Here is a 21810-nt window from a genome sequence, read left to right on the forward strand (position 1 = left end):
GATGCAATCATTTTTGTTCTGCCTGCCTGCCTGCCTGCCTGCCTTGGCCCTCCTCACGGTGGGTGGTGTTTGCAGCGCAAACGAGTCGCAAATTTGCAGCTACCGCCCGCCGTTGAAAATACGATTATATTGTTCCTTCGGCGAACGTTCCTCCCGGGTGATGAGTAAGCGGCACAGGCACAGTGGAGTGGATAACGTTGAACGACCACAACCATGCCCCGAACCCGTGAGGATGGACGATACAGAGCGCACAGACCTTGAACAATCTTTCCACTGCAGCGCGCGACCAAAAGAGACTCCTTCCCATGTCCTCCTTTCCCTAGTGGCTATCGAAACAGGCAAAGAATGTACATACCGGGGACATCTCACCAGTACCTCCCCTTCCAGGTTCGCTTTACGTTCGAGAGGCTGGGAAAAGGCAGAAGGAGGTTCTTGAACTTCATCTAACGCTCGGAGCGGGTTTCTTCCTCGCTGGGATACGATTTTGGAGCAGCTATCGTGCGTTACGCGTCAGATATGCGCCCCGGTTCTTCTATCCGGTTCGTTCGATAGACACCTTTGCCGACAGAAATACACAAACACACTACCCGTACGCTGGGTGGGACACACTCGATGCAAAGCGAAAAAGATGACTGATGGTTGGCGTGTCTTTGTTTTTCTGACGATAATCGCGACTGGAGCCATCTTCCTACGGCACACGCAGCACATGAACAAGCAATGGCTACTGCGTGTAACTGGACACCCGTTTCTCGGTTCGTTACAGTTACTGGAGCACCGAAGGTACAGCAAGCACGTAGTAGGCCTTTCATTCGCTGCTTTTGGTCAAAGTGGCCCCGAAAAACGGAAAAAGATCAAAAATTGGGGCTATTTCCAAAAAAATCGTTTGTTTTGAGCTGTAAATCCTTGTGCATAAGCGCATTTATTGTGACGATTGAAGAGGAATTTGCTCCTTCTAAGACGCACGCAGCTGCAGTCTTCATTGTGTCGACTGCGTGCCTTCCAGCGTATCTTCAAACCACAAGTTTTATAGACTCATTTCAACCGGATAATCGGGTTTTTTTCGAACAAGCAATAAACATTCCTCATCGACGTTTTGCCAAATAATTAGTTCCATTTGTCGTGCCGCTCGTTCGCTCAGCCATAGGATCACGCTCATTTACACATCCGTTCGGTTTCGGGTGTCATTTGGAACTGTTTGGACTCGGGCGAGACTCACTTGGTCCTCACGTTTATGACCGTTACTAATTGAGATGATTGGTGAGTGTGAAGGATTCAAAATAGGAAACTCTTTGGCAGTCACGAACCAGAAAAGTGTTCTAAAAGCACCCCTTATCGTGCGTCTCCCTATTTCAGGTTTGCTCCGAAGCGGTCCGATTTTTTCTGGGAAATAAAACCCTTTCCGGGTCGCCTAGAAGTTACCCGGTTCTAATCAGATCAGTGTGAGTTGTGACTAATTAAAGTGCGCTACCCCACGGGTGTGCAGTCACGGAGGGCAGGACACACCGACAGTGAACAAATTGCTTAGCACTTGCTGCGCCCCATTCGACTTCCATTTCCAAGCCGCGCTACTTCTGGAATAGTTAAACCAATTGCGCGCGGGCGCGCACGGCGAAAGTCCCCTTTGGTGCAGGAGGGATGGGCTTTGGCCATCTGTTGACTGCAGATCAGAGCGCTCAAACGGGAAGCTAAAGATCGGAAAAGTCGTGCCACGACTCATTATTTTATTTGCAGTGCTTCTTCGCTCAATCTTCCCCGGTTTGCATGCAGTCAATCTTCCCCGATCATTGTCCAACGTGCAATTGGTACAGCCCGGCGGTGCGGCGAAGATCTTATTGGACCGAGCAAAGCGGAACATTGCTAGATTGGAGGGCGAAATTTCGAAGGAATTTCAGGCAAGAAGAAAACGAGAGTCAGAAATTGACGAACACAAACCGACACGCCGTAAACAGAGAGAGAGAGCCATAAAACCGATCGCTTCCTTCCTTCCCCACCCCGCGAGAGGTACCCCCCGATTGCGGGTGTGCATAATTCCCTATGTATGTTCACTCACGATCACTCTGATCACCGGCCGGGCTGTGCTGTTCTCCTCTCCTCTTTGTACCCTTTTTATGGTGACCAACCGCTGCAGCATTTTGTCGTGTTGGTGCCAGCTTCAAACTCCAACTTCAGGACTTAATTGATCCCCGGAGCCCCGGAAAGCACAGAGACTCATCCGCACAGATATCATCCTGCTGAGAAAAGAGGCATTTGGACAGATGCTAACGAAGTGATTAGCATACAGAAAGCAGCCCAAACTGGCGGGGTACAGTCCGATCGCCGAGAAATCGAACTGCAGTTCTCCGGAATACAGTGAGATACTACACTTCACACAACAGAAGAAAGAACAATATCGTTCATCGCGATGTTTGCACTAAACTAAAAACCACAAGACACCAATCGAAGGAACTCTCTGGCTCGGAGGTTCGCGTGTGTTGTGAGTTTTTGCTCTCCCCACAATCGGAACTACTTGATCTTGCTTTCCGTTGTGTGTCGATCAGGGCTTTTTTGGGGTATTTTTTTATTTTATTTTGGAGGTCCTCCCATGAGAATGTTCCCCAAAAAATTTTTGTGTGAAACCCTCTCTACCATCGGCAACCCTTCCCACCATTCGTTAGTGATGATAAGCGACACGACAGGACAGGGAGAAGATCAACCAAACCCAAGTTGTGCATTGTAAAGTTATGTCTTACTTACTTACACCCACCCATGCCCATGGGAGTCTGGGAGGCACACATCAACATGAGTAATTTCTTCCCAAAGCCTTGTCTCTCTCTCCCAAGCACTAATTACCACCCGTTCGAGGGTCGCGTTCGTTTCCGATTCATTCAATCGGATCGCACAACTATTCTGTTCACACACGCAAACCTGTCCCGCTGCTAGTTCCTCCAGTTCGTGTTTTACTGCTCCCCCCGCTGTAGGTGAATGTCTCATTTAGCATAAATTACCACGAGATGTCGCCCAATCCCCAATTCCTTCTTTCCCTCGCCCTCGTGATACGGTGATGAAGTGTTCCTCCTTTCTCATTGATAAATCTGCATATGGTTGGTGCACCACCAGTGCTCCTAATGCACGAGCACGCGGGGCACAGATTGATGCGAGTTCAATTCCCCGTTTGTTCCCTCCCCCCGGCAGCCAACTCCCGAGCGGGGTCAATTAACATCTCGCGAACGTTAAATGTCGTCATTAGCGCGGAAAATGCGCACCCGGGTTTGGTACGTTGGCAGCGCGAGGTTTTGGCGGAATGGTGCGCGGCAAGAGCAGTACATTCAAACATGGCATGCTTCGATTAAGATGACATTAATTTCGCCCGCTCCCGTTTTTGAGTAAACCGAATGCCACAAGCCCATGTGGCACACGCTTTGTGTGATATATGTGGCCAATTCTCGCGACACAACAGGACGTCTTTGGTGTATCTCTGTGTGGTTGAATTTAACGTCTTCACTGAAAAGGATATCCCACTCCGGATTGCGGGCACATGATTAATGTATCGCGTTTTGCGCGCGCGCCCTTGTGGTTCACACTTCTTGCTAATACACGCGCTCTCTCTCTCTCTCTCTCTCTCTCTCTCTTCCGGTTTTGTACCTTGCAGGAGACGATGAGGAAGCCGGTGGTGATGAACAGTCCCAGCAGCAGCAGCAAACACAAAGCACAGCGGAGGAAAACGGTGATAGCAACAGCACAATAGGAAGCAACAGTGCAAACAGCAGCAGCAGCAGCAGCAGCAACAGCAGTGGCAGTAATCACAGCAGCAGAAGTAACAGCCGGGCCGAAATGAACGGCGGTGGAACGGAAGGAGGCGGCAGTGCACAGGACACAAAACCGCCCTGCCACGAGACGGAAATGGGGGCGGGCGAGCGGGGCAGTGCATCACCGCACCGGACGGCGACGGACGAACGTTGTGAAACGCCGGCGGATGAAACGATGCCGCTGCGCGAAATCAAGCAGGAACCGAACGCAGAGCAGGAAGCGGCACGGCACGACCATCGGCCGGCATCGAGCAGTTCCTCCTCCCACGGGGCACCGCACACACCGTCCCCGACGCCGATGCCGATGCTGCGCCTGAACGTGGCCCTGGCCGCCGATCCGGCCGCCAACCCGGACGCGAAGGATCTCAAGAACCTCAGCGATGCCGAGGCGGCCCTCGAGGAGAAGCAATCTCAGCAGCTGCACCAGCAGCAGCACGCACTCAACATGGCGATCGGAGGGCCTCCGCCACCGCCCGCCCTTCAGCAGCTGGCCAGCAGCACACCGCCCGCCCTGCTCACCCGCAAACCGAAGGAGCTGGCCCTGCCGGTCGAGCTACCCCCGCGGCTTCCCATGTTCATCTGCGGCCCGTGCGGCATTCGCTTCTCGTCCGCGTCGACGCTCGAGGCGCACCAGACGTACTACTGCTCGCACCGTAAAGATGCGGACGAGGGGGGTGGTGGTGGTGGTGGAGCGGGCGCTGGTGGCACGGGAAACAGTGGAGCGAACGCCACCGTCACTGGCGGCCCCTCGTCGGGCGGCGTAAAGAACGCACATCCGGGCGGCGAGGGCGGTGAGCAACCGCCGGCAAAGGCGCTCAAGACGGGCAAACAGTACGCCTGCTCGCAGTGCTCGTACAGTGCGGACAAGAAGGTGTCGCTGAACCGGCACATGCGCATGCACCAGTCGTCGCCCTCGCCGTCCCCGGTCGGTGCGATCGTGAACGGAGACGAAGCGATCGTGCTCGCCAACCACCATCAACAGCAGCAGCAGCACCAGCAGCAGCAGCTACAGCTCATCCAGGCGCAAGCTGTTGCGGCTGCCGCCGCCGTGCTACACCAACAGCAGCAGCAGCAGCAAGGCCAGCAGCCACCACAAGGCCCCGCGCCACAGGTCGACCGCTACTGCTCGGACTGTGATATACGATTCTCCAGCACCAAGACATATCGGGCGCACAAGCAACACTACTGCAGCTCGCGCCATCGGGAAGGGTAAGCGTTTCTTTGTTGTGACAACAACACACACACACCGTGCTAAAAGGCTTTCGTTTTGCTCTGTTTCAGCAATCAGTCAAACAACTCCACACCCAAGCCGGCGTCGGCACCGAAGTCGGGCTCGCAAAGCCCGCCGGACGTGCCGAAAACGCCACCGGTCGGGTCGGCGGCCGCAGCGGCCGCCAGCAGTCAGCAACCGTTCCTGGCGTTGCCCACCAACCCGATCATCGTGATACCGTACTCGCTGATTCGGGGCGCGAGCGTTATTCCGGGACTGCTGTAAGTATATGCGCGGGGAAAACGTTGAGTTAGTCACGATCGAGTTGGGTAGACATAACAACAGCTTGTCGCACGGAATGGACAAGAACAAACGGAAGCAAGGGGCATTAGTTTCGTTACTTCATAGCTGCTTAGATCGGGCTGCAATTCAACTCTTTTAACCGAATTGATGAATGAAGTTCCTGAATCGGAGTAGATACCGTATCGAATCCTGGACTGCGACAGGATTGAGATCCGCTGTGATGGCGTTACAGATCCAAGAACCAAATACCAATTTTAGCAGCAGTTTCTGCATAAGCTTGAGATCAATCCGGAAAAGACTGGTAGATCAGTTCCAAGAATGTGATATGGTCAGGATCAGTTTCACGGTCGGCAAGGATTCAGGATCTCGTTCAACACTGTAATGGGTATGAGACCATGCGTTCAAGATCGGTTTCAGAAACTGTTCAGCCTCGTGATCGGTTCCAGGATCTTCCAGATCTTTCTATATTGGGTCATGATTAGTTCCAACACTGCTATGAAATCAGGATTAGTTGTAGCACGATGTAAGAATTAGTTCCAGGATTAGTATGGATCTGAATCTATTTCTAGGACTTTTATGGTTATGGGATCAGTTGTAGGGCTGGTACAGGACAGAGTTCCAGAACTGAGTTCCAGGAGCCAAATAGCCTCGGGATCAGTTTCAGGACCGTAATGGATTCAGGATTGGGGATGGTTCCGTGGTACAGTCGTCAACTCGAACGACTCAATAACATACCCGTCATGGGTTCAAGCCCAGAATGGACCGTCCCACCGTAGCAAGGATTGACTATCCGGCTACGGTGGTAATGAATTAAGTCTCGAAAGCCTGTATATGCCGGCATGTCCGCGTAGGACGTTACGCCAAACAGAATAAGAATGGATTCGGGACAAATTACAAGACCAGTATGGGTTCAAGATCAGTTCCAAGCGAGGATTGGGATCAGAATCGGGACCGGTAATGATCAATTTCAAGACTGGAATAGTATTAACATCACTGAGGATTCTGAACCCGTACAGGTTCAGGATCAGTTTCACGATCGGTAAGGATTCAAGATCTCGTTCAACACTGTAATGGGTGTTAGACCATGCGTTCAGGTTCGGTTTCATAAACTGCTCAGCCTCGTGATCGGTTCCAGGATCTTCCAGATCTTTATATATGGGGTCATGATTATTTGCAGGACGGGTTTGAATTCAGGATTAGTTATAGGCCTGATCAATTCAAAGACTTCTATGGGTTTAGGATCAGTTCCAAGAGTAGGATGGGGCCAGGATGGGGATCATTTCCAAGAATGTAACGATGTAAGGAATGGTTCCAGGATTGTAATGAAGCTGAATCTAATTCTAGGACTTTTATGGTTATGGGTTCAGTTGTAGGGCTGTTCCAGGACCCAAATAGCCTCGGAATCAGTTTCAGGACCGGTATGAATTCAAGACAAATTCCAAGACTAGTATGGGTTCAAGATTAGTTGCAAGAGAGGATTGGGATCAGAATCGGGACCGGTAATGATCAATTTCAAGACTGGAATAGAATTAGCATCACTTTCAGAAGCAGGTTTGAGGATTCTGAACCCGTACAGGTTCAGGATCAGTTTCAAAACTGATATAGGTTGATGTCCATCATGTCCAGTATCGGAACAGATAAGGCTCATGAACTACAATGAATACAGGCTCAGTTCCAGAAACAAACAATCCAGGCTAAATTATCTAATGAAAGATAGAAAAAGAGTTTTAAAAATTCCGTTAATTTTTAAACTTACATACAAATTTTGATTCATTACTTAAAGATCATCGGATCCGTAAAATCATATTCAATTTACAATCAAAAGCAATTTCCTATTTTGAATACTAATTATAACGGTCTTTTGACCTACTTTTTCCTAAATTCGACATTACAGTCTTTCCCCGAGTTACGCGAATAATGCGTTCCGGAGACATTCGCGTAACTCGGATTTTCGCGTAAGTCGAATATCACATGTTACAGCAAAAATATACTTTATTTATCATAATTCTTGATTGAAGTTAGTTCATTTATGTAATTTAATATTTATTTGATTCAATTGGTGTGGAGAATTCAGTTATTTCTGACTTTTTAGTGAATTAAAATTTTGAAATATTGCTAATTATTTTTCATTTGACAATTGATGGAGAAAATTGTACTGATTTGACATCTGAACTGTCAAAAATAAAAAATTCGCGTAACTCGAATTCGCGTAACTCGAGTGTCGCGTAACTCGGGGAAAGACTGTATTCAATTCACCGCGCATTGCGGATTGCATACTGTCAGGCGGGAAGAAAACAAACCCGCTTCGCTTCAACGCTCACACGCAGCTCATTCTAATTCCGTTTCCCCCCATGTTTTTCTAATTGTCTATCCAATTATAGCTCATCGCTCGCACCCGGTGTGGCCAATCCCGAGTCGGCTTGTTTCATCCTACAGAACGGCAGCCTGCAGCCAATTGCGATGTCGCTCGCGTCCCAGGTGCAAGCCGTTACGGCCGCAATCGTGCCGAGCGGGTTCGAAGGGCTGATCGGATCGCCCGGTGGTCCAGCAACAACGCGGCCAGGAATAAGCAGCGGCAACCAACAGCAAACGCACCAACAGCCCGCCCAGCCACCTTCCCGCGGACCCACACCGAACATATCGAACAGTAGCGACAACAATAGCGTACACAGCGGCTCCGGTGGTGGAGGGCCAGCTTCCGGCACCGGGGAAGTACTGAAAGCGATCAACAAGCGAGAAAACTCCGCCAACAGGTAAGAATGATCGCCCCGGTGTCTGACAAAGTTGAAGCTAAATGTTCCTTTCCTTCCCTTCGCTCCACAGAGATGCTCCGACCGGTTCCACGCCGTTGGATCTTTCCGTGCGTCGCCTCTCGCCCGGTGCCATCGGTAGCTTAAGTTTGCGCGAGCGATCGCTCTCGCTGTCGTCCGCCGTTTCCGCCGACCCGCGGCTCGACTTTGACAGTCTGATGGAGGGCAAGGAGAATCTGTCCGTCAGCGGCGACTCGCTCACACCGGAACAGATCGTCTGTGCGCCGTCCCTTCCGGGCAGTCCGCCGCTAACTCCTTCCCCGAAGCGTCGCTCTAACAGTCCCCGAGGAGGTGGTGGTGGCGGTGGTGGTGTCCCTCCTCCCGTCTCTAACGCCACTACAGCGGCGGCTGTAGCGGCTGCTGCTCATGCGGCTGCCGCTGTCGGTCAACACGGACTCGGCGGCCCAGTCGGAGGCTTATCCCTCTCCCCGCTAACGCTCCAGCAGCAGTTGATGCGACCGCTGCTCCCGGCGGACATTGCCCTGCGCCTCTCGGCCGTCGGTGATCCGGGCGTCAATCTGAACCTCAACATCCTGCCCAACACTCACCCGCTGCTGACGAAGCAAAGCGTCGAGCTGGCCCTGCGGCTCTCCTCGTCCGCCGGTGTCCCTGTCGGCGACGGGGGACTAGCGAAGCCACAGATTTCTCCCCTGCTGAACAGCATCTCGCCGACCGGGTCGGTGGGCGGCGGAGGGCCGGCCGCTGCCGTACTGGCGGCTGCCGCCCAAACGCCGCAAATCTTCGTCAAGCAGGGCGACTCCAAGTGCAAGGAGTGTAACATCGTGTTCTGCAAGTACGAGAACTATCTCGCCCACAAGAAGCACTACTGCTCCGCCCGCAACCAGGACGGCGGTGGCGATGGGGAGCTGCCCAAGGTTAGCCCACCGATATCACCGCAAGCGATGGGTGGTGGTGGTGGTGGTGGTGGTGCTGGAGGCGGTGGAGTATCGTCGGGGGGCAGTCCGGCCATTGGTGTAGGAGCGGTTGCGTACCAGCAGCTGATCTGTGCGGCGTGCGGCATCAAGTTTACGTCGTTGGATAATCTCAGCGCGCATCAGATGTACTACTGTCCGAAGCGTATCGATGCCACGCTGCCAGTGGTAAGTGTGCAGGCGTAGAACTTAGGGATGGGAATTTTCTTAAAACTAACGAAGTATAAGTGATTACTTTTTCGCGAGTAATTGCAAATTGAATTGCAATCAAATCGCAATTGAATTCCAATCGAATACTTATTGAATTCCGATCGGATATCAAACGAAAGGCAATCAAATCTCAAAAAAAATGCTATAAAATCCCAATCGTATCCCAATTAGATAGAATCCCTATTCCTAATTAGATACCAATAGAATTCGAATCCCAATCGAATCCCAGTTGAAACGCAAACGAATTCCAATCCTTTCTCAATGCAATCTTAATCGAATCCAAATCAAAATCAATTCCTAATCGAATATAAATCTAATCGAATCTAAAGTCTATTATATTTAGCCTTGATGGCGGATATTGTATTAAATAAATGAAATGAAATTCCAATCGAATCTAAATCGCATCCTCATTCGGATCCGTTTAGATTCCGAAATCAGGTTCGAGTCGAATCTTGTCTAGAATTTGAATCCTGAAGTCGAATTGTTAGAAACTAGCTAATGATCACCCTCATTTTCTCTCCCCACCCTCTAGAGCGCCACAACAACGACGGTGGTGACAGCGCAACCGCACAAGGAACGCTGCTCGAAGTGCAAAAGCTTGCACGAGCCGGGCCAACCGTGCACGGTGGCCGGGCACGGCGCCTACAAGTGTCCGATCTGTGAGGTCATCAGCCCGAACTCGACCGAGGCACGGCGCCACATGGATACGCACGGTGGGGTGAAAGCGTTTCGCTGCACGATCTGCCGGTACAAGGGCAACACGTTACGGTAAGCGGTGCAGCCCAAGAAATCTCTTAACATAAATATTTAATTGAATATTGTTCAATCTCACAGTGGCATGCGCACCCACATCCGGATGCACTTTGACAAGAAGACGAGCGAATTCAATGAGGAAAACTTTATCACCTGCATACTGGAGGAGGACGGTATTGAGATACCGCCGGCCGGCGCACAGAATGCAGCCGCCATGGCCGCAGCCGCTGCAGCCGCCGCCGCCCATGCACTCGCCTCGCAGAAGAGTTTTGCGCCACCGCCACCCTCGGAAGCGGACGGCGTGGCACGCATCTCACCACCAACGGCCGGCAATGGGCAATCGGTGCGGCACCACTGTGAGTTTTGCCCGTACAGCTCAAGCTATCGCGTGAATGTGGTAAGTTTGCGCGAAACCCCTACCGTGCGCAAAAACAGATAGTTTAACCCAAAAAACAATGTTATCTTTTTCGCAGGCCAAACATATCAAGCACGTGCACGGCCGGGACGGGCCTTCGCCCGGTAGTTCGCCCCTGATCGGCGAGGGAGGTGAATCGCTGCTGTACAACGGTACCGGACCGGTGGCAGGAGACTCGGGCAGCGTCATCGCACGGCCCCCAATCGCCGTCACACCCGGGCTAACCATGGCCAATAGGTAAAGACAACAAAAGCATCCGTTAAAGCCGCTCAAATCGCTCTAACAAAACTCTTTTCCCCATTTTTCCCCCCACAGTCAAGTGATCAAAACGGAACCAAAGGACGAAGCGGGCCATGCGCCCAGCCCGGACGCACCGGACGCGCTCGACATCAACGTGGACATCGTGCTGGAGGAGCCGCCGGCGATCAAGAGCGAAGTGTTCGATCCGCACATGCCGTCGCTCAACTCACCGCTCACTTCGCCGGTCACTCCCTCTCCTCCTGCTGCTGCTGCGGCTCCGGCAGCAGCGCCATCGACCACCGTGAAACAGAAATCTCACCCCACCAACGCCGCCAGCTCACCGGGGGGCCGGACGGAGCACGGCATTAAAACGCCGTCACCGCCGGTGGAAGTGTCGGCCGGTGGTTCGCCCCAGCTGCCGCCCGGGCCCAAGTACTGCGACACGTGTGATATTACCTTCAACTACACCAACACGTACATTGCGCACAAAAAGTTCTACTGCAAGGCGGCAGTGGCAGCAGCGGCGGCGGCAGCGGCAGCAGCGGCAGGGACAGCAAGTGCATCCGCCGGGTCCGGCGTTGGTCGGCGCAGTGCATCCGCTTCACCGAGCCGGGCAGCATCGACCAGCCCGGCCGTCACCGTGGCCGTGAATCGGGCGACGGAAACGTCCGTTTAAGGAAGGGTTGATCGAGCATTATCATGTGTATACGGTTTAAGTTTAGTCAGAAGTACAGCAGGCAGTGCGAGAGAGAGAAAGAGCGAGAGACACTTACCCATAGGGGGTCTCGCTCGATCGTTCTCGCTCGCTGCTGTCGGACGGTTCCTTAAAGGAAGTAGTGCATTTCCCAGGAAATAAAAACGGGCAAACGTGTGTTGTATGTAAAGACGGAATCTAACTGGTATCGAGGGTTTTTGTAGGTAAAATAGGGAGGGAAAACGTCAGTTTTTTCGACTGAAAAATGTATTCCGATTGGACTTAGGGGTGTATTCCCATTGGACTTTGGATCCTCGTAGAAAGGCGTAGAGAGGAATGTTTCCAAAAAAACGAAATACTTGCGCTAAATTCTGCTCAAAATCTCCAATTGGAAACAAAACAAAAAAAACGCGCACCAGCACCGAACGTTTATTTAAATGAATTAATTTAAGCTTGTTGTTTTCTGTTGAGATCCTTCGAAATCCTTCTCTAAATCTCTCTCAACTCTTACCCTCCCAAAATTCTTCTCCTTCTCTTGTAGTGCGAAACAATTAATAAAACAATTGTGTAGTTCAATTAATTAATTAATGCCTCCCGGGAATTGTTTTTCAGCGCCCAACTTTAAGCGAAGTACCATTAAAGCCTGAGTTTACCAAAGTGTTTATCGTTTATCGTCGTACGTGTATAGTTTTGTGTGTTGTTAAGCAAACGCACAAACAAATCACCACTATCAGATAACTGTCTGTTTGTGTATATATATATATAGGGAACAGGAGCAAAAGTACTGTTTAGCGCGCCATCATTATATGTTAAGCGGAGCTGGTTTGTTTTTAATTGCTAAATATGCATTTAAAAGCGCGTAACAGCCATAAAGTAGCCGTGTTTCGCACTGGGTCGCGTGTAGTCTGCAGGGGAAGCCGGGGGGGGGGGGGGAGTTAGTGTAAATGTTAAATGTACACAGTAAACGAATAAACGACAACAAATTATAAGGCTGGATTTAAAACAACACAAACCCCTATTACTTACTTAAAATGAACCCTTTTTTTCTGTGCAATCGATGCGCATCGTCCTGTGTCGCTAATGCTAATGCCCTTCTCCAAACCATCGGTCTCCCGCCCCAGACCAGAGCTGCAATCTGATATCGGAAGCTGAGATATTGAATTTTGCAACATAATCACTCGTGGTGGTGGTAGCTCGTTGTAGTGTGTGTGTGTTGTTGTGTATTTCCTAAAGCTCTCGAACGGAATTTCGAAATAAAATGTAATGTAAGCCCATTTAACCGCAGTGGCGCAGCCATCCTTCACAGCCATATACACGGGAACGGGAGATCAGGCGGCAATGTGTACAGTAAAGCCGCATATTATAAAAAAAAGAAACACATTCACTGAAAAAGAGGGCAGAGATACTGAAAAGAAATTGAATGTGATGATATCAATCAAATAAACATATGCCGCATACTGAAACAGCGCATGAAGCTTTGGAGAAAAGGAGAAAAGAGAAGCGAAAGAATGTGTAAATAACAATTAAAAGTGAATATCAACTAACGCAAACAAACAAAAACAATAAAACACTTTCTCAATGTGTGTCTTGGTATGTGAGTTTGTGCGTGCAAAAAGAAAAGGTAAAATTACGCACGAGCATAGTAACAACAACAAAAAACAGTCAGTAACTTTATGCAATACACAAAATTGGGGGAAAATTGGGGGAAAACTTACAGAGCGCATACGAACCTTAATAGCAGAAGCGGAAATTGACAATAACATATTTATTCACCACTTCATCGTGGTAGGCGATGGATGGCCACGTGCCACCACCCCACGGCGTGCTGATTGCGCGGCGGATGCTGATGCGCGTGCTCCTCGTGATGCGCACGTGGAGTGCGCACAGAGGTAAGCAGATCTGTAGTATGTTTAGCGTTTAGTGTAAAAGCAGTTGGTAGTAGTTGTAGTGCACGCAAAATAAAACTATCCCAAAACTAATGAACTTACAAGCGAGCACAAACATTAATGGTATGATTGGAGGGGGAGGTGAAAGTGGAACAGTAACCACTTCTCTTAGCCAGCGCCAAGGGAATGCCTCTTTTGCTCTCTACAAACCCATCTTCCGATAGACCCCTTGTCCTCAGTAGCAGAATGTTTAAGGAAAGCTGTCGAGGAAATTCCACAACCCTCGCCAAACGCAAACGGTCACCCCCCACTTAATGGCAAAGTTAAAATAAACCCCCCATTTTTCTCGGAGATTGAAAAATAAAACGCAACACTAAGTATGTGGATTAAACAGAATTAAATAACAAATTCGAGTGTTGTTTCATTTTTAGCTTTTATCATCCGAAAAAGCAACCCAACTAGGGCGTCATCCATCAATTGCGTAACGCTTGTAGGGGTGGTAGTGGGTGTCGACAAACGTTACAATTTATTACATGGTAGTGTTTAGCATTTGGTGCGTAACGCAGAGTATTTGTTTTAATCGAACAACAAATGAGTAATACTTACTTACTTATCCGGCGCTACAACCGCTTTGCGGTCTTGGCCTGCCTCAGGAGTGTCCGAAACCGCTCACGGTCTCGCGCCTTCGTCTTCCAGTCCGTTATCCCGGCCTTAATGGCGGACGCCTCCACGCCATCTTGCCACCTCAATTTGGGCCTACCACGCTTCCTCTGTCCTTGTGGACGGCCTAAAAAGACTTTACGGGCTGGGTCGTCCGTTTCCATGCGTACAACATGGCCAGCCCACCGGAGCCTGGCGAGTTTGATACGCTGTACGACAGTGAGGTCGCCGTACATCTCGTATAGCTCGACATTATAGCGGCTCCTCCATTGTCCTTCCACACATACGGGGCCAAGTATCCTTCTGAGCATCTTCCTCTCGAACGCGGCTAAGAGGGTTTCGTCAGATTTAGACAGTGTCCATGTCTCAGAGGCGTATGTGAGTACTGGTACTATATAGGTACTATATAGTCCCAGCTTCGTCCGTCGCGACAGGTTCTTTGAGGTGAACTGCTTTTTCAGGCTGTAGAATGACCGGTTGGCAGCCAGCATCCTTGCGCGCAACTCAGCTTCCATGCTGTTGTCGTTGCTGACATTTGACCACAGATAGATGATTTCTGGGACGAGTTCAAAAGTGCGTTCACCTATCTGTACATCACGCCTACGTAGATTCGGATTATTTATTGGTAGGTCCGCTGATGTTGCCACCATCAGTTTGGTCTTTGCCTCGTTTATCAGCAATCCGAGGCTCTCTGCCGCCTGCTCAATTCCTTGGTAGGCTTCTGCTACATAGGAGAGCCGCAGACCAATGATGTCTATATCATCAGCGTATGCCAGGATCTGGGTTGACTTATAGAAGATGGTTCCCGTAGTCTCCACCCTCGAGTCACGGATGGCCCTCTCTACCGCCAAGTTGAATAGGAGACAGGCAAGCCGGTCCCCCTGGCGCAGACCCTTGGTGGTAGCAAAAGGTCCTGAGAGTTTTCCATCCACCCTCACCTGGCATGTGACGTTGGTCATAGTCATTCTAACTAGCCTTATCAGTTTGGCCGGGATTCCAAAAGAGCTCATAGCGTCGTACAGTTTTACCCTGGCTATGCTATCGTATGCGGCTTTGAAGTCTATGAAGAGATGGTATGTGTCGTTTCTGTATTCAGCCATCTTCTCCAAGATCTGCCGCATGGTGAAGATCTGATCAGTGGTTGATTTTCCGTTTCGGAATCCTCTTTGATAGTTTCCTACTATCTCTTCGACGTGCGGGACAAGGCGATCCTGAAGGATTAGGGAGAATATTTTATAGGCGGTATTCAACCACCGTAATACCCCTGTAGTTGTTGCAGTCCAACCTGTCTCCCTTATTGTTGTGATCGTATTGTTGCTCACCCCTGGATCGCGGCTGGAGACAGCCGCCGATACCAGTCAGGCGGCCGACGCAACGAGAGAGGCGAAAACTAGATAGGCAAGGCGAAATCAGGAGAATTAGAAGTAGGAGAATTAGAATCTAGGAATTGCTCTCTCTCTTCCGATCTGGCTTTGGTGGCGAACGGTTGTGTGTCAGCGCGGCACGGATGTTATCATTTTACTTATAATATAAGTTGTAAATTGTAGTTTGTGTTCGCGTCATTATCATCAACGCTTCATCGGTCATCCGAACACAAAAGTGGCGACGAGTCTAACGTTTTTCTGTTTTTATTGTTTTATTTTACCCACGCGACGAAAATTCCGCGACCACAACGCAAACGACGGAGGATGAGCACCATTGAGGCAAACGGTGCAGGCGTGCATCCCGATGAAGATCAACGGCGTTCGTCATTTGGACGGCCCAGTGCATTGGACCCGGTGCAACAACCCGGCGGACCTGTTATTGGCGGTGTTACGCAGCACCATGCCGGTACTTATCCTGAGCAAGCTGTAAATTTCGGCCGTGATGACCGGCCTGCGCCATCGCATTCGGGTGTCCCTCCGCCATCGCACTTTGCTGCTCAACATGGGTCATCGCAACCATTGCCAACGGGGTCGATGATCTCAGGCTCCAGCACAGGCGCCAACACGATGGCGGAAACGTTGCAGCTACTCCAACAACAGATGGCACAGCAACAGCAGTTGCTGAATCAAATCATGTGCCAGCGAATGTATACGCTGAATCCTGCCGTCCCCAGCTTCCAGCCGGAGCAAGTGATCGAAGCGCTCTCCCGCAACATTAGTGAATTTCGTTTCGATGGTGAGAGCGGCATCACTTTCAGAGCGTGGTTCTCGCGCTACGACGAGTTGTTCAAAAAGGATGCGGCTCGTATCGACGATGCAGCGAAGGTTCGTCTACTGCTACGCAAGCTCGGCCCCATTGAGCATGACAGGTATTTATCGTTCATTCTACCTGCGCGCGCTAGTGATTTCCATTTCGATGAAACGATAGCACAGCTCGAAACTTTATTTGATACACGCGAATCACTACTTAGTAAACGTTTTAAGTGTCTCCAATTACACAAAAAAAGTAGCGAGGATCATCTCACATTTGCGTGCCGGCTCAACAAAGCGTGTGTTGATTTTGAGCTAAGTAAAATGGGAGAAGAGCAGTTAAAGTGTTTGCTTTTCGTGTGCGGACTCAAGGACGAGTCAGATAAGGACATGAGGACTAGGATGCTCGCGCGTATAGAGGATAAGCCTGATGTTACGTTACAACAATTATCAGCTGAGTGTCATAGAATAGTTAATTTAAAGCGGGACAGCGCCATGATAGAGTCGAATGCGCAGGAAAATGTATTTGCCGTACAGTCGCGGGAACAGCGGTTCCAACGTTCGCCACCAACACAATTACGAAAGCCAAGGTATAATTGCTTTAAGTGCGGTGATTTACACTGGGTTAGTGAATGCCCGTTTTACAACAACAAATGCAACGATTGCAACCGTTTCGGTCATAAGGAAGGTTATTGCCAGTCAAGCCAAAATCATAACCAAAGTTATAAGCCAAAGTGGAAGCCAGGATTTAAAAATCGGAATGTAGCTAATACCAAAGTCGTGAAAGTCAATGTGTTCAATGTTAATAATCATCGTCGGTTTGTTGATATAACGCTTAACGCTATGCCTGTCCGTTTGCAATTGGATACGGCATCTGACATCAGTATTGTGAATAGACAGACATGGGAGCGAATAGGGAGACCTCGGTTAGATCCAGCATCAGTGATTGCAAAGAATGCCTCAGGAGAAGAGCTTGCCATTGATGGAGAATTTTATGCCAAAGTGTGTGTAGGAGAACAAACATCGCAGAATTTAATAAGAGTAACTGGAGTGAATTTAATGCTTCTGGGAGCAGATTTGGTGGATGCTTTAAAACTAGGTGCAACACCAATGGATCAATTTTGCACTCAGGTGATGACGTGTACTAGTCAACTTCAGCAGCGGTTTAACACAGTTTTTAACGGAAAAGGATTTTGTTCGAAGGCCAATATACAGTTAATATTAAAAGATAATTGTCGACCTGTATTTCGTCCACCAAGACCAGTAGCGTATGCAATGCAGGAGGCAGTGAAAAGTGAATTAGACCGGTTAGAGCAACTTGGAATCATTACTCCGGTGAATTTTTCCGAATGGGCTGCACCAGTAGTCGTAGTTCGGAAATCGAATGGTGCAATTCGAATCTGCGGGGATTATTCAACGGGGTTGAATGATGCTCTTCAACCCTATGACTACCCGCTACCTCTCCCGGAGGATATTTTTGCGCGTCTGGCAAACAGTATTGTCTTTAGTAAAATAGATCTTTCCGACGCATTCTTACAAGTCGAGATAGATCCGCGCTATCGTAATTTGCTTACAATTAACACACACAAAGGTCTATACAATTACAATCGCCTTCCACCTGGCGTTAAGATAGCCCCTGCTGCATTTCAACAAATCATAGACGCAATGTTAACTGGATTAAACGGTGTTTCAGGCTATTTAGACGACATAATTATTGGAGGTAAAACTCAGCAGGAGCATGATGAAATATTGGTTAATGTACTTAAGCGAATCGAAGAGTTTGGTTTTACCATAAGAGCGGATAAATGTGCTTTCAACGTCAAAGAGATAAAGTACCTGGGCCATATTATCGACAAGAGAGGTCTACGCCCTAACCCAGACAAAATCGAAGCGATCATGAAAATGCCAGAGCCAACAGATGTATCGAGCGTACGATCTTTCCTGGGTGCCATAAATTATTATGGCAAGTTTGTTCCTAACATGCGAAATTTGCGCTATCCGCTTGATAATCTCTTGAAAAATAACCATAAGTTTGAGTGGACTGCAGAATGTAAGGCAGCATTTGATTCTTTTAAGAAAGTATTGTCATCAAATCTTTTACTCACACACTATGATCCGAGGCAACAAATAATTGTATCAGCAGATGCTTCCTCAATCGGGCTCGGAGCTACTATTTGTCAGAAATACCCAGATGGGTCAATAAGAGTCGTACAACACGCATCGCGAGCTTTAACCAAAACAGAGCAGGCATATAGTCAGATTGATAGAGAGGGTTTAGCAATAATTTTTGCTGTTGTTAAATTTCATAAAATGATTTACGGCAGACATTTTTACCTCCAAACCGACCATCGCCCGTTATTGAGAATATTCGGCTCAAAGAAAGGCATTCCTACATATACAGCCAATCGTTTGCAGCGTTTTGCATTAACCCTGCTCGCCTATGATTTTGAGATTCAATATGTACGCACGGAAGATTTTGGAAACGCAGATATTTTATCAAGATTGATCAGCAGACATGAGAAGCCTGAATCTGAATGCATGATAGCCAGCGTGGATGTAGAAGAAGATTTAGCGTATGTAGCAATTAACTCACTGTCAGCATTTCCGCTCACTCATGAAGAGGTTGCCAATGCTACGTTTAATGATACGCTCTTAAGAAAGGTATATGGATTTGTGAAACATGGTTGGCCTCGCGACATGCAGTATGGAAAAGATCTATCATGTTTTTATAGTCGGAAAGATGCACTAACGATAATACAAGGAAGCATAATTTTTGGAGAGAGGGTAGTGATCCCAGCAATATTACAAAATCGATGTCTTGATCAGCTCCATAAAGGTCACCCAGGGATAGTCCGGATGAAAGCAATCGCTCGTAGCTATGTGTATTGGCCGTCAATGGATGTAGATATAGTTGATTTGGTCAACAGTTGCCAGGCATGTCAGTCTGCAGTAAAAGCACCACCGAAGGAGAAAATAGCAACTTGGCCAGAAACACTAGCACCCTGGGAGAGAATTCATATAGATTACGCAGGGCCAGTCGACGGGTTTTATTTCTTGGTAGTAGTCGACTCGTTTTCCAAATGGCCAGAAATAATTAAAACTTCAAGCACTACAGCGGCTGCAACTGTGAGAATGCTACATGGATTGGTATCACGTTTTGGATCACCTGTTACGTTGGTCAGCGATAATGGACCACAATTCACAGGCAGTGTGTTTAAAGAGTTTTGTGATCGGCATGGAATAAATCATATGACTACAGCCCCATTTCATCCACAATCTAACGGGCAAGCCGAAAGATTTGTGGACACATTGAAGCGAGCGTTACGAAAAATTCGAAACAGTGATTTATCATTAGATGAGGCTTTGGAGACATTTTTGCAAGTATATCGGGCTACACCGCACCCATTATTAGAACGGCATAAAACACCTGCTGAAATCATGTTTGGTCGTCCCATACGTACCGAGTTAAATCTGCTTAGACCTACAAAAACTACTCAATTGCAATTAGCTTCCGTATCACGCACATTCCAAATTGGTGAACCAGTATTTATGAAATATTTCACGCACAATGCATACAAATGGATATCAGGCAAAGTTGAAAAACGGCTAGGGAATGTTATGTATGAAATTAAAACAGCAGATAGCAAAATCCATAGGCGTCATATCAATCAGCTTCGCAAGCGTAATGTATACTCAGAACATGAGCACCATCCCGATGGATTGCCGCTAGACGTTTTGCTAAGTGAGTGGAATTTAAAAGGCACACATCATACGATAGAGCACGCAGCATTGCCTATACCACTAACTAACACCGACATAGATATCCTTCCCAATCAACGTCCTCGAATTAGTCGCACGCTGGAACGACCTCCTCGTCGATCTTCTCGTATTAGAAGACCGCCACGTAGGTTCGAATCGTACCAGCGAATTTAAAGGAAGGAGATGTTGTGATCGTATTGTTGCTCACCCCTGGATCGCGGCTGGAGACAGCCGCCGATACCAGTCAGGCGGCCGACGCAACGAGAGAGGCGAAAACTAGATAGGCAAGGCGAAATCAGGAGAATTAGAAGTAGGAGAATTAGAATCTAGGAATTGCTCTCTCTCTTCCGATCTGGCTTTGGTGGCGAACGGTTGTGTGTCAGCGCGGCACGGATGTTATCATTTTACTTATAATATAAGTTGTAAATTGTAGTTTTTGTTCGCGTCATTATCATCAACGCTTCATCGGTCATCCGAACACAAAACTTATTGTATACGGGGTAGATTATACCGAGATTCCAATCACAAGGCATCGATTCGCTAACCCACACCTCACTAACAATTTGATGAATCTCGTTTTCTAGTCGTGCACCTACATTCTTGACCAGTTCAGCTGCAACAAATGAGTAATATGTAAACGTTAATTCATTTTCTTGACTTAACAGCCTTCGCAGTTATGCAAGCCTAAAACGAATGTCGCTACTTTTTATGTACCACTACACCGAATAGTCCGCCATTGCTAGGGGGCCGGTTTATACCAACGTCGGTTTCTTCAAACGTTACACTTAGTTACGCAAATTTCCTTTTTTTTGTTACGTAAGTGATGGATGACGCCTTACGATACTTTGATCTACGCTAGTGGCGTTTCGATTGATCGCAGCATCCCTCAAAGGTAGCGGAAGGAGTGAGAAAATGGATAAACACTCCGCTTGTCGTCTTTCCTCATATAAATAAAATACGCTTCTGATAGTGAAGCAAGAACATTGCAAACGGCGCTAAGGATCCGATCATCAGAACCTTTTTGAATTGGTCTCCTGTGTGGTGAACGTATAGATAGGTGAACGCATTTTTGAAGTCGTCCCACAATTCACCTATCTTGGGTCAAAGGTCAGCAACGACAATAGCATGGAAGCTGAGTTGCGCGCAAGGATGCTGGCTGCCAACCGGTCATTCTACAGCCTGAAAAAACAGTTCACCTCAAAGAACCTGTCGCGACGGACGAAGCTGGGACTATATAGTACCTATATAGTACCAGTACTCACATACGCCTCTGAGACATGGACACTGTCCAAATCTGACGAAACCCTCTTAGCCGCGTTCGAGAGGAAGATGCTCAGAAGGATACTTGGCCCCGTATGTGTGGAAGGACAATGGAGGAGCCGCTATAATGACGAGCTATACGAGATGTACGGCGACCTCACTGTCGTACAGCGTATCAAGCTCGCCAGGCTCCGGTGGGCTGGCCATGTTGTACGTATGGAAACGGACGACCCAGCCCGTAAAGTCTTTTTAGGCCGTCCACAAGGACAGAGGAGGCATGGTAGGCTCAAAGTGAGGTGGCAAGATGGCGTGGAGGCGTCCGCCATTAAGGCCGGGATAACGGACTGGCAGACGAAGGCGCGAGACCGTGAGCGGTTTCGGACACTCCTGAGGCAGGCCAAGACCGCAAAGTGGTTGTAGCGCCGGATAATAATAAGAAGAAGAAGAATGCTGTATGGGAAAACTTTTCCTTATGTAAAATATAATATAATTTATCTTGTTTCATTCAAAACATTGTGAATGTACCACAATTAAGTAAAAAAAAGAAGAAAACATCACTAAGCATCTGATTTTGTTCAATAAAATAATCTATTGGAGGGGGGAGGGGGCAGCTTAATCAGTTACGTTATTTTTATAGGGGTGGTTTCTTCATTTATTCCACTAGGAGAGGAGGGGATCGAACATTTCAAACATTGCGTTGCGTTATAAATGGATGATGC

The 21810-nt window shown here is 48.5% G+C and overlaps 1 protein-coding gene across 6 annotated transcripts in view; it reads left to right on the plus strand.

The window, feature by feature from the left end:
- LOC120959803 (zinc finger protein ush) overlaps positions 1-13646 on the plus strand; it is a 135060-nt gene extending 121414 nt beyond the window's left edge. For all 6 annotated transcript variants that reach the window (XM_040383453.2, XM_049609708.1, XM_040383449.2 and 3 more), the window contains 8 exons: positions 3629-4994; positions 5067-5276; positions 7680-8051; positions 8122-9208; positions 9783-10018; positions 10085-10400; positions 10477-10655; positions 10734-13646. In XM_040383453.2, the coding sequence (XP_040239387.2) occupies positions 3629-4994; positions 5067-5276; positions 7680-8051; positions 8122-9208; positions 9783-10018; positions 10085-10400; positions 10477-10655; positions 10734-11334 (4367 nt within the window). In that variant the 3' untranslated portion in view covers positions 11335-13646. The remainder of the gene's footprint in view (positions 1-3628; positions 4995-5066; positions 5277-7679; positions 8052-8121; positions 9209-9782; positions 10019-10084; positions 10401-10476; positions 10656-10733) is intronic.
- Positions 13647-21810: the final 8164 nt, after the last annotated feature.

The sequence above is a fragment of the Anopheles coluzzii genome, chromosome 3 (genome assembly GCF_943734685.1).
Source record: "Anopheles coluzzii chromosome 3, AcolN3, whole genome shotgun sequence".
NCBI lineage: Eukaryota > Metazoa > Arthropoda > Insecta > Diptera > Culicidae > Anopheles > Anopheles coluzzii.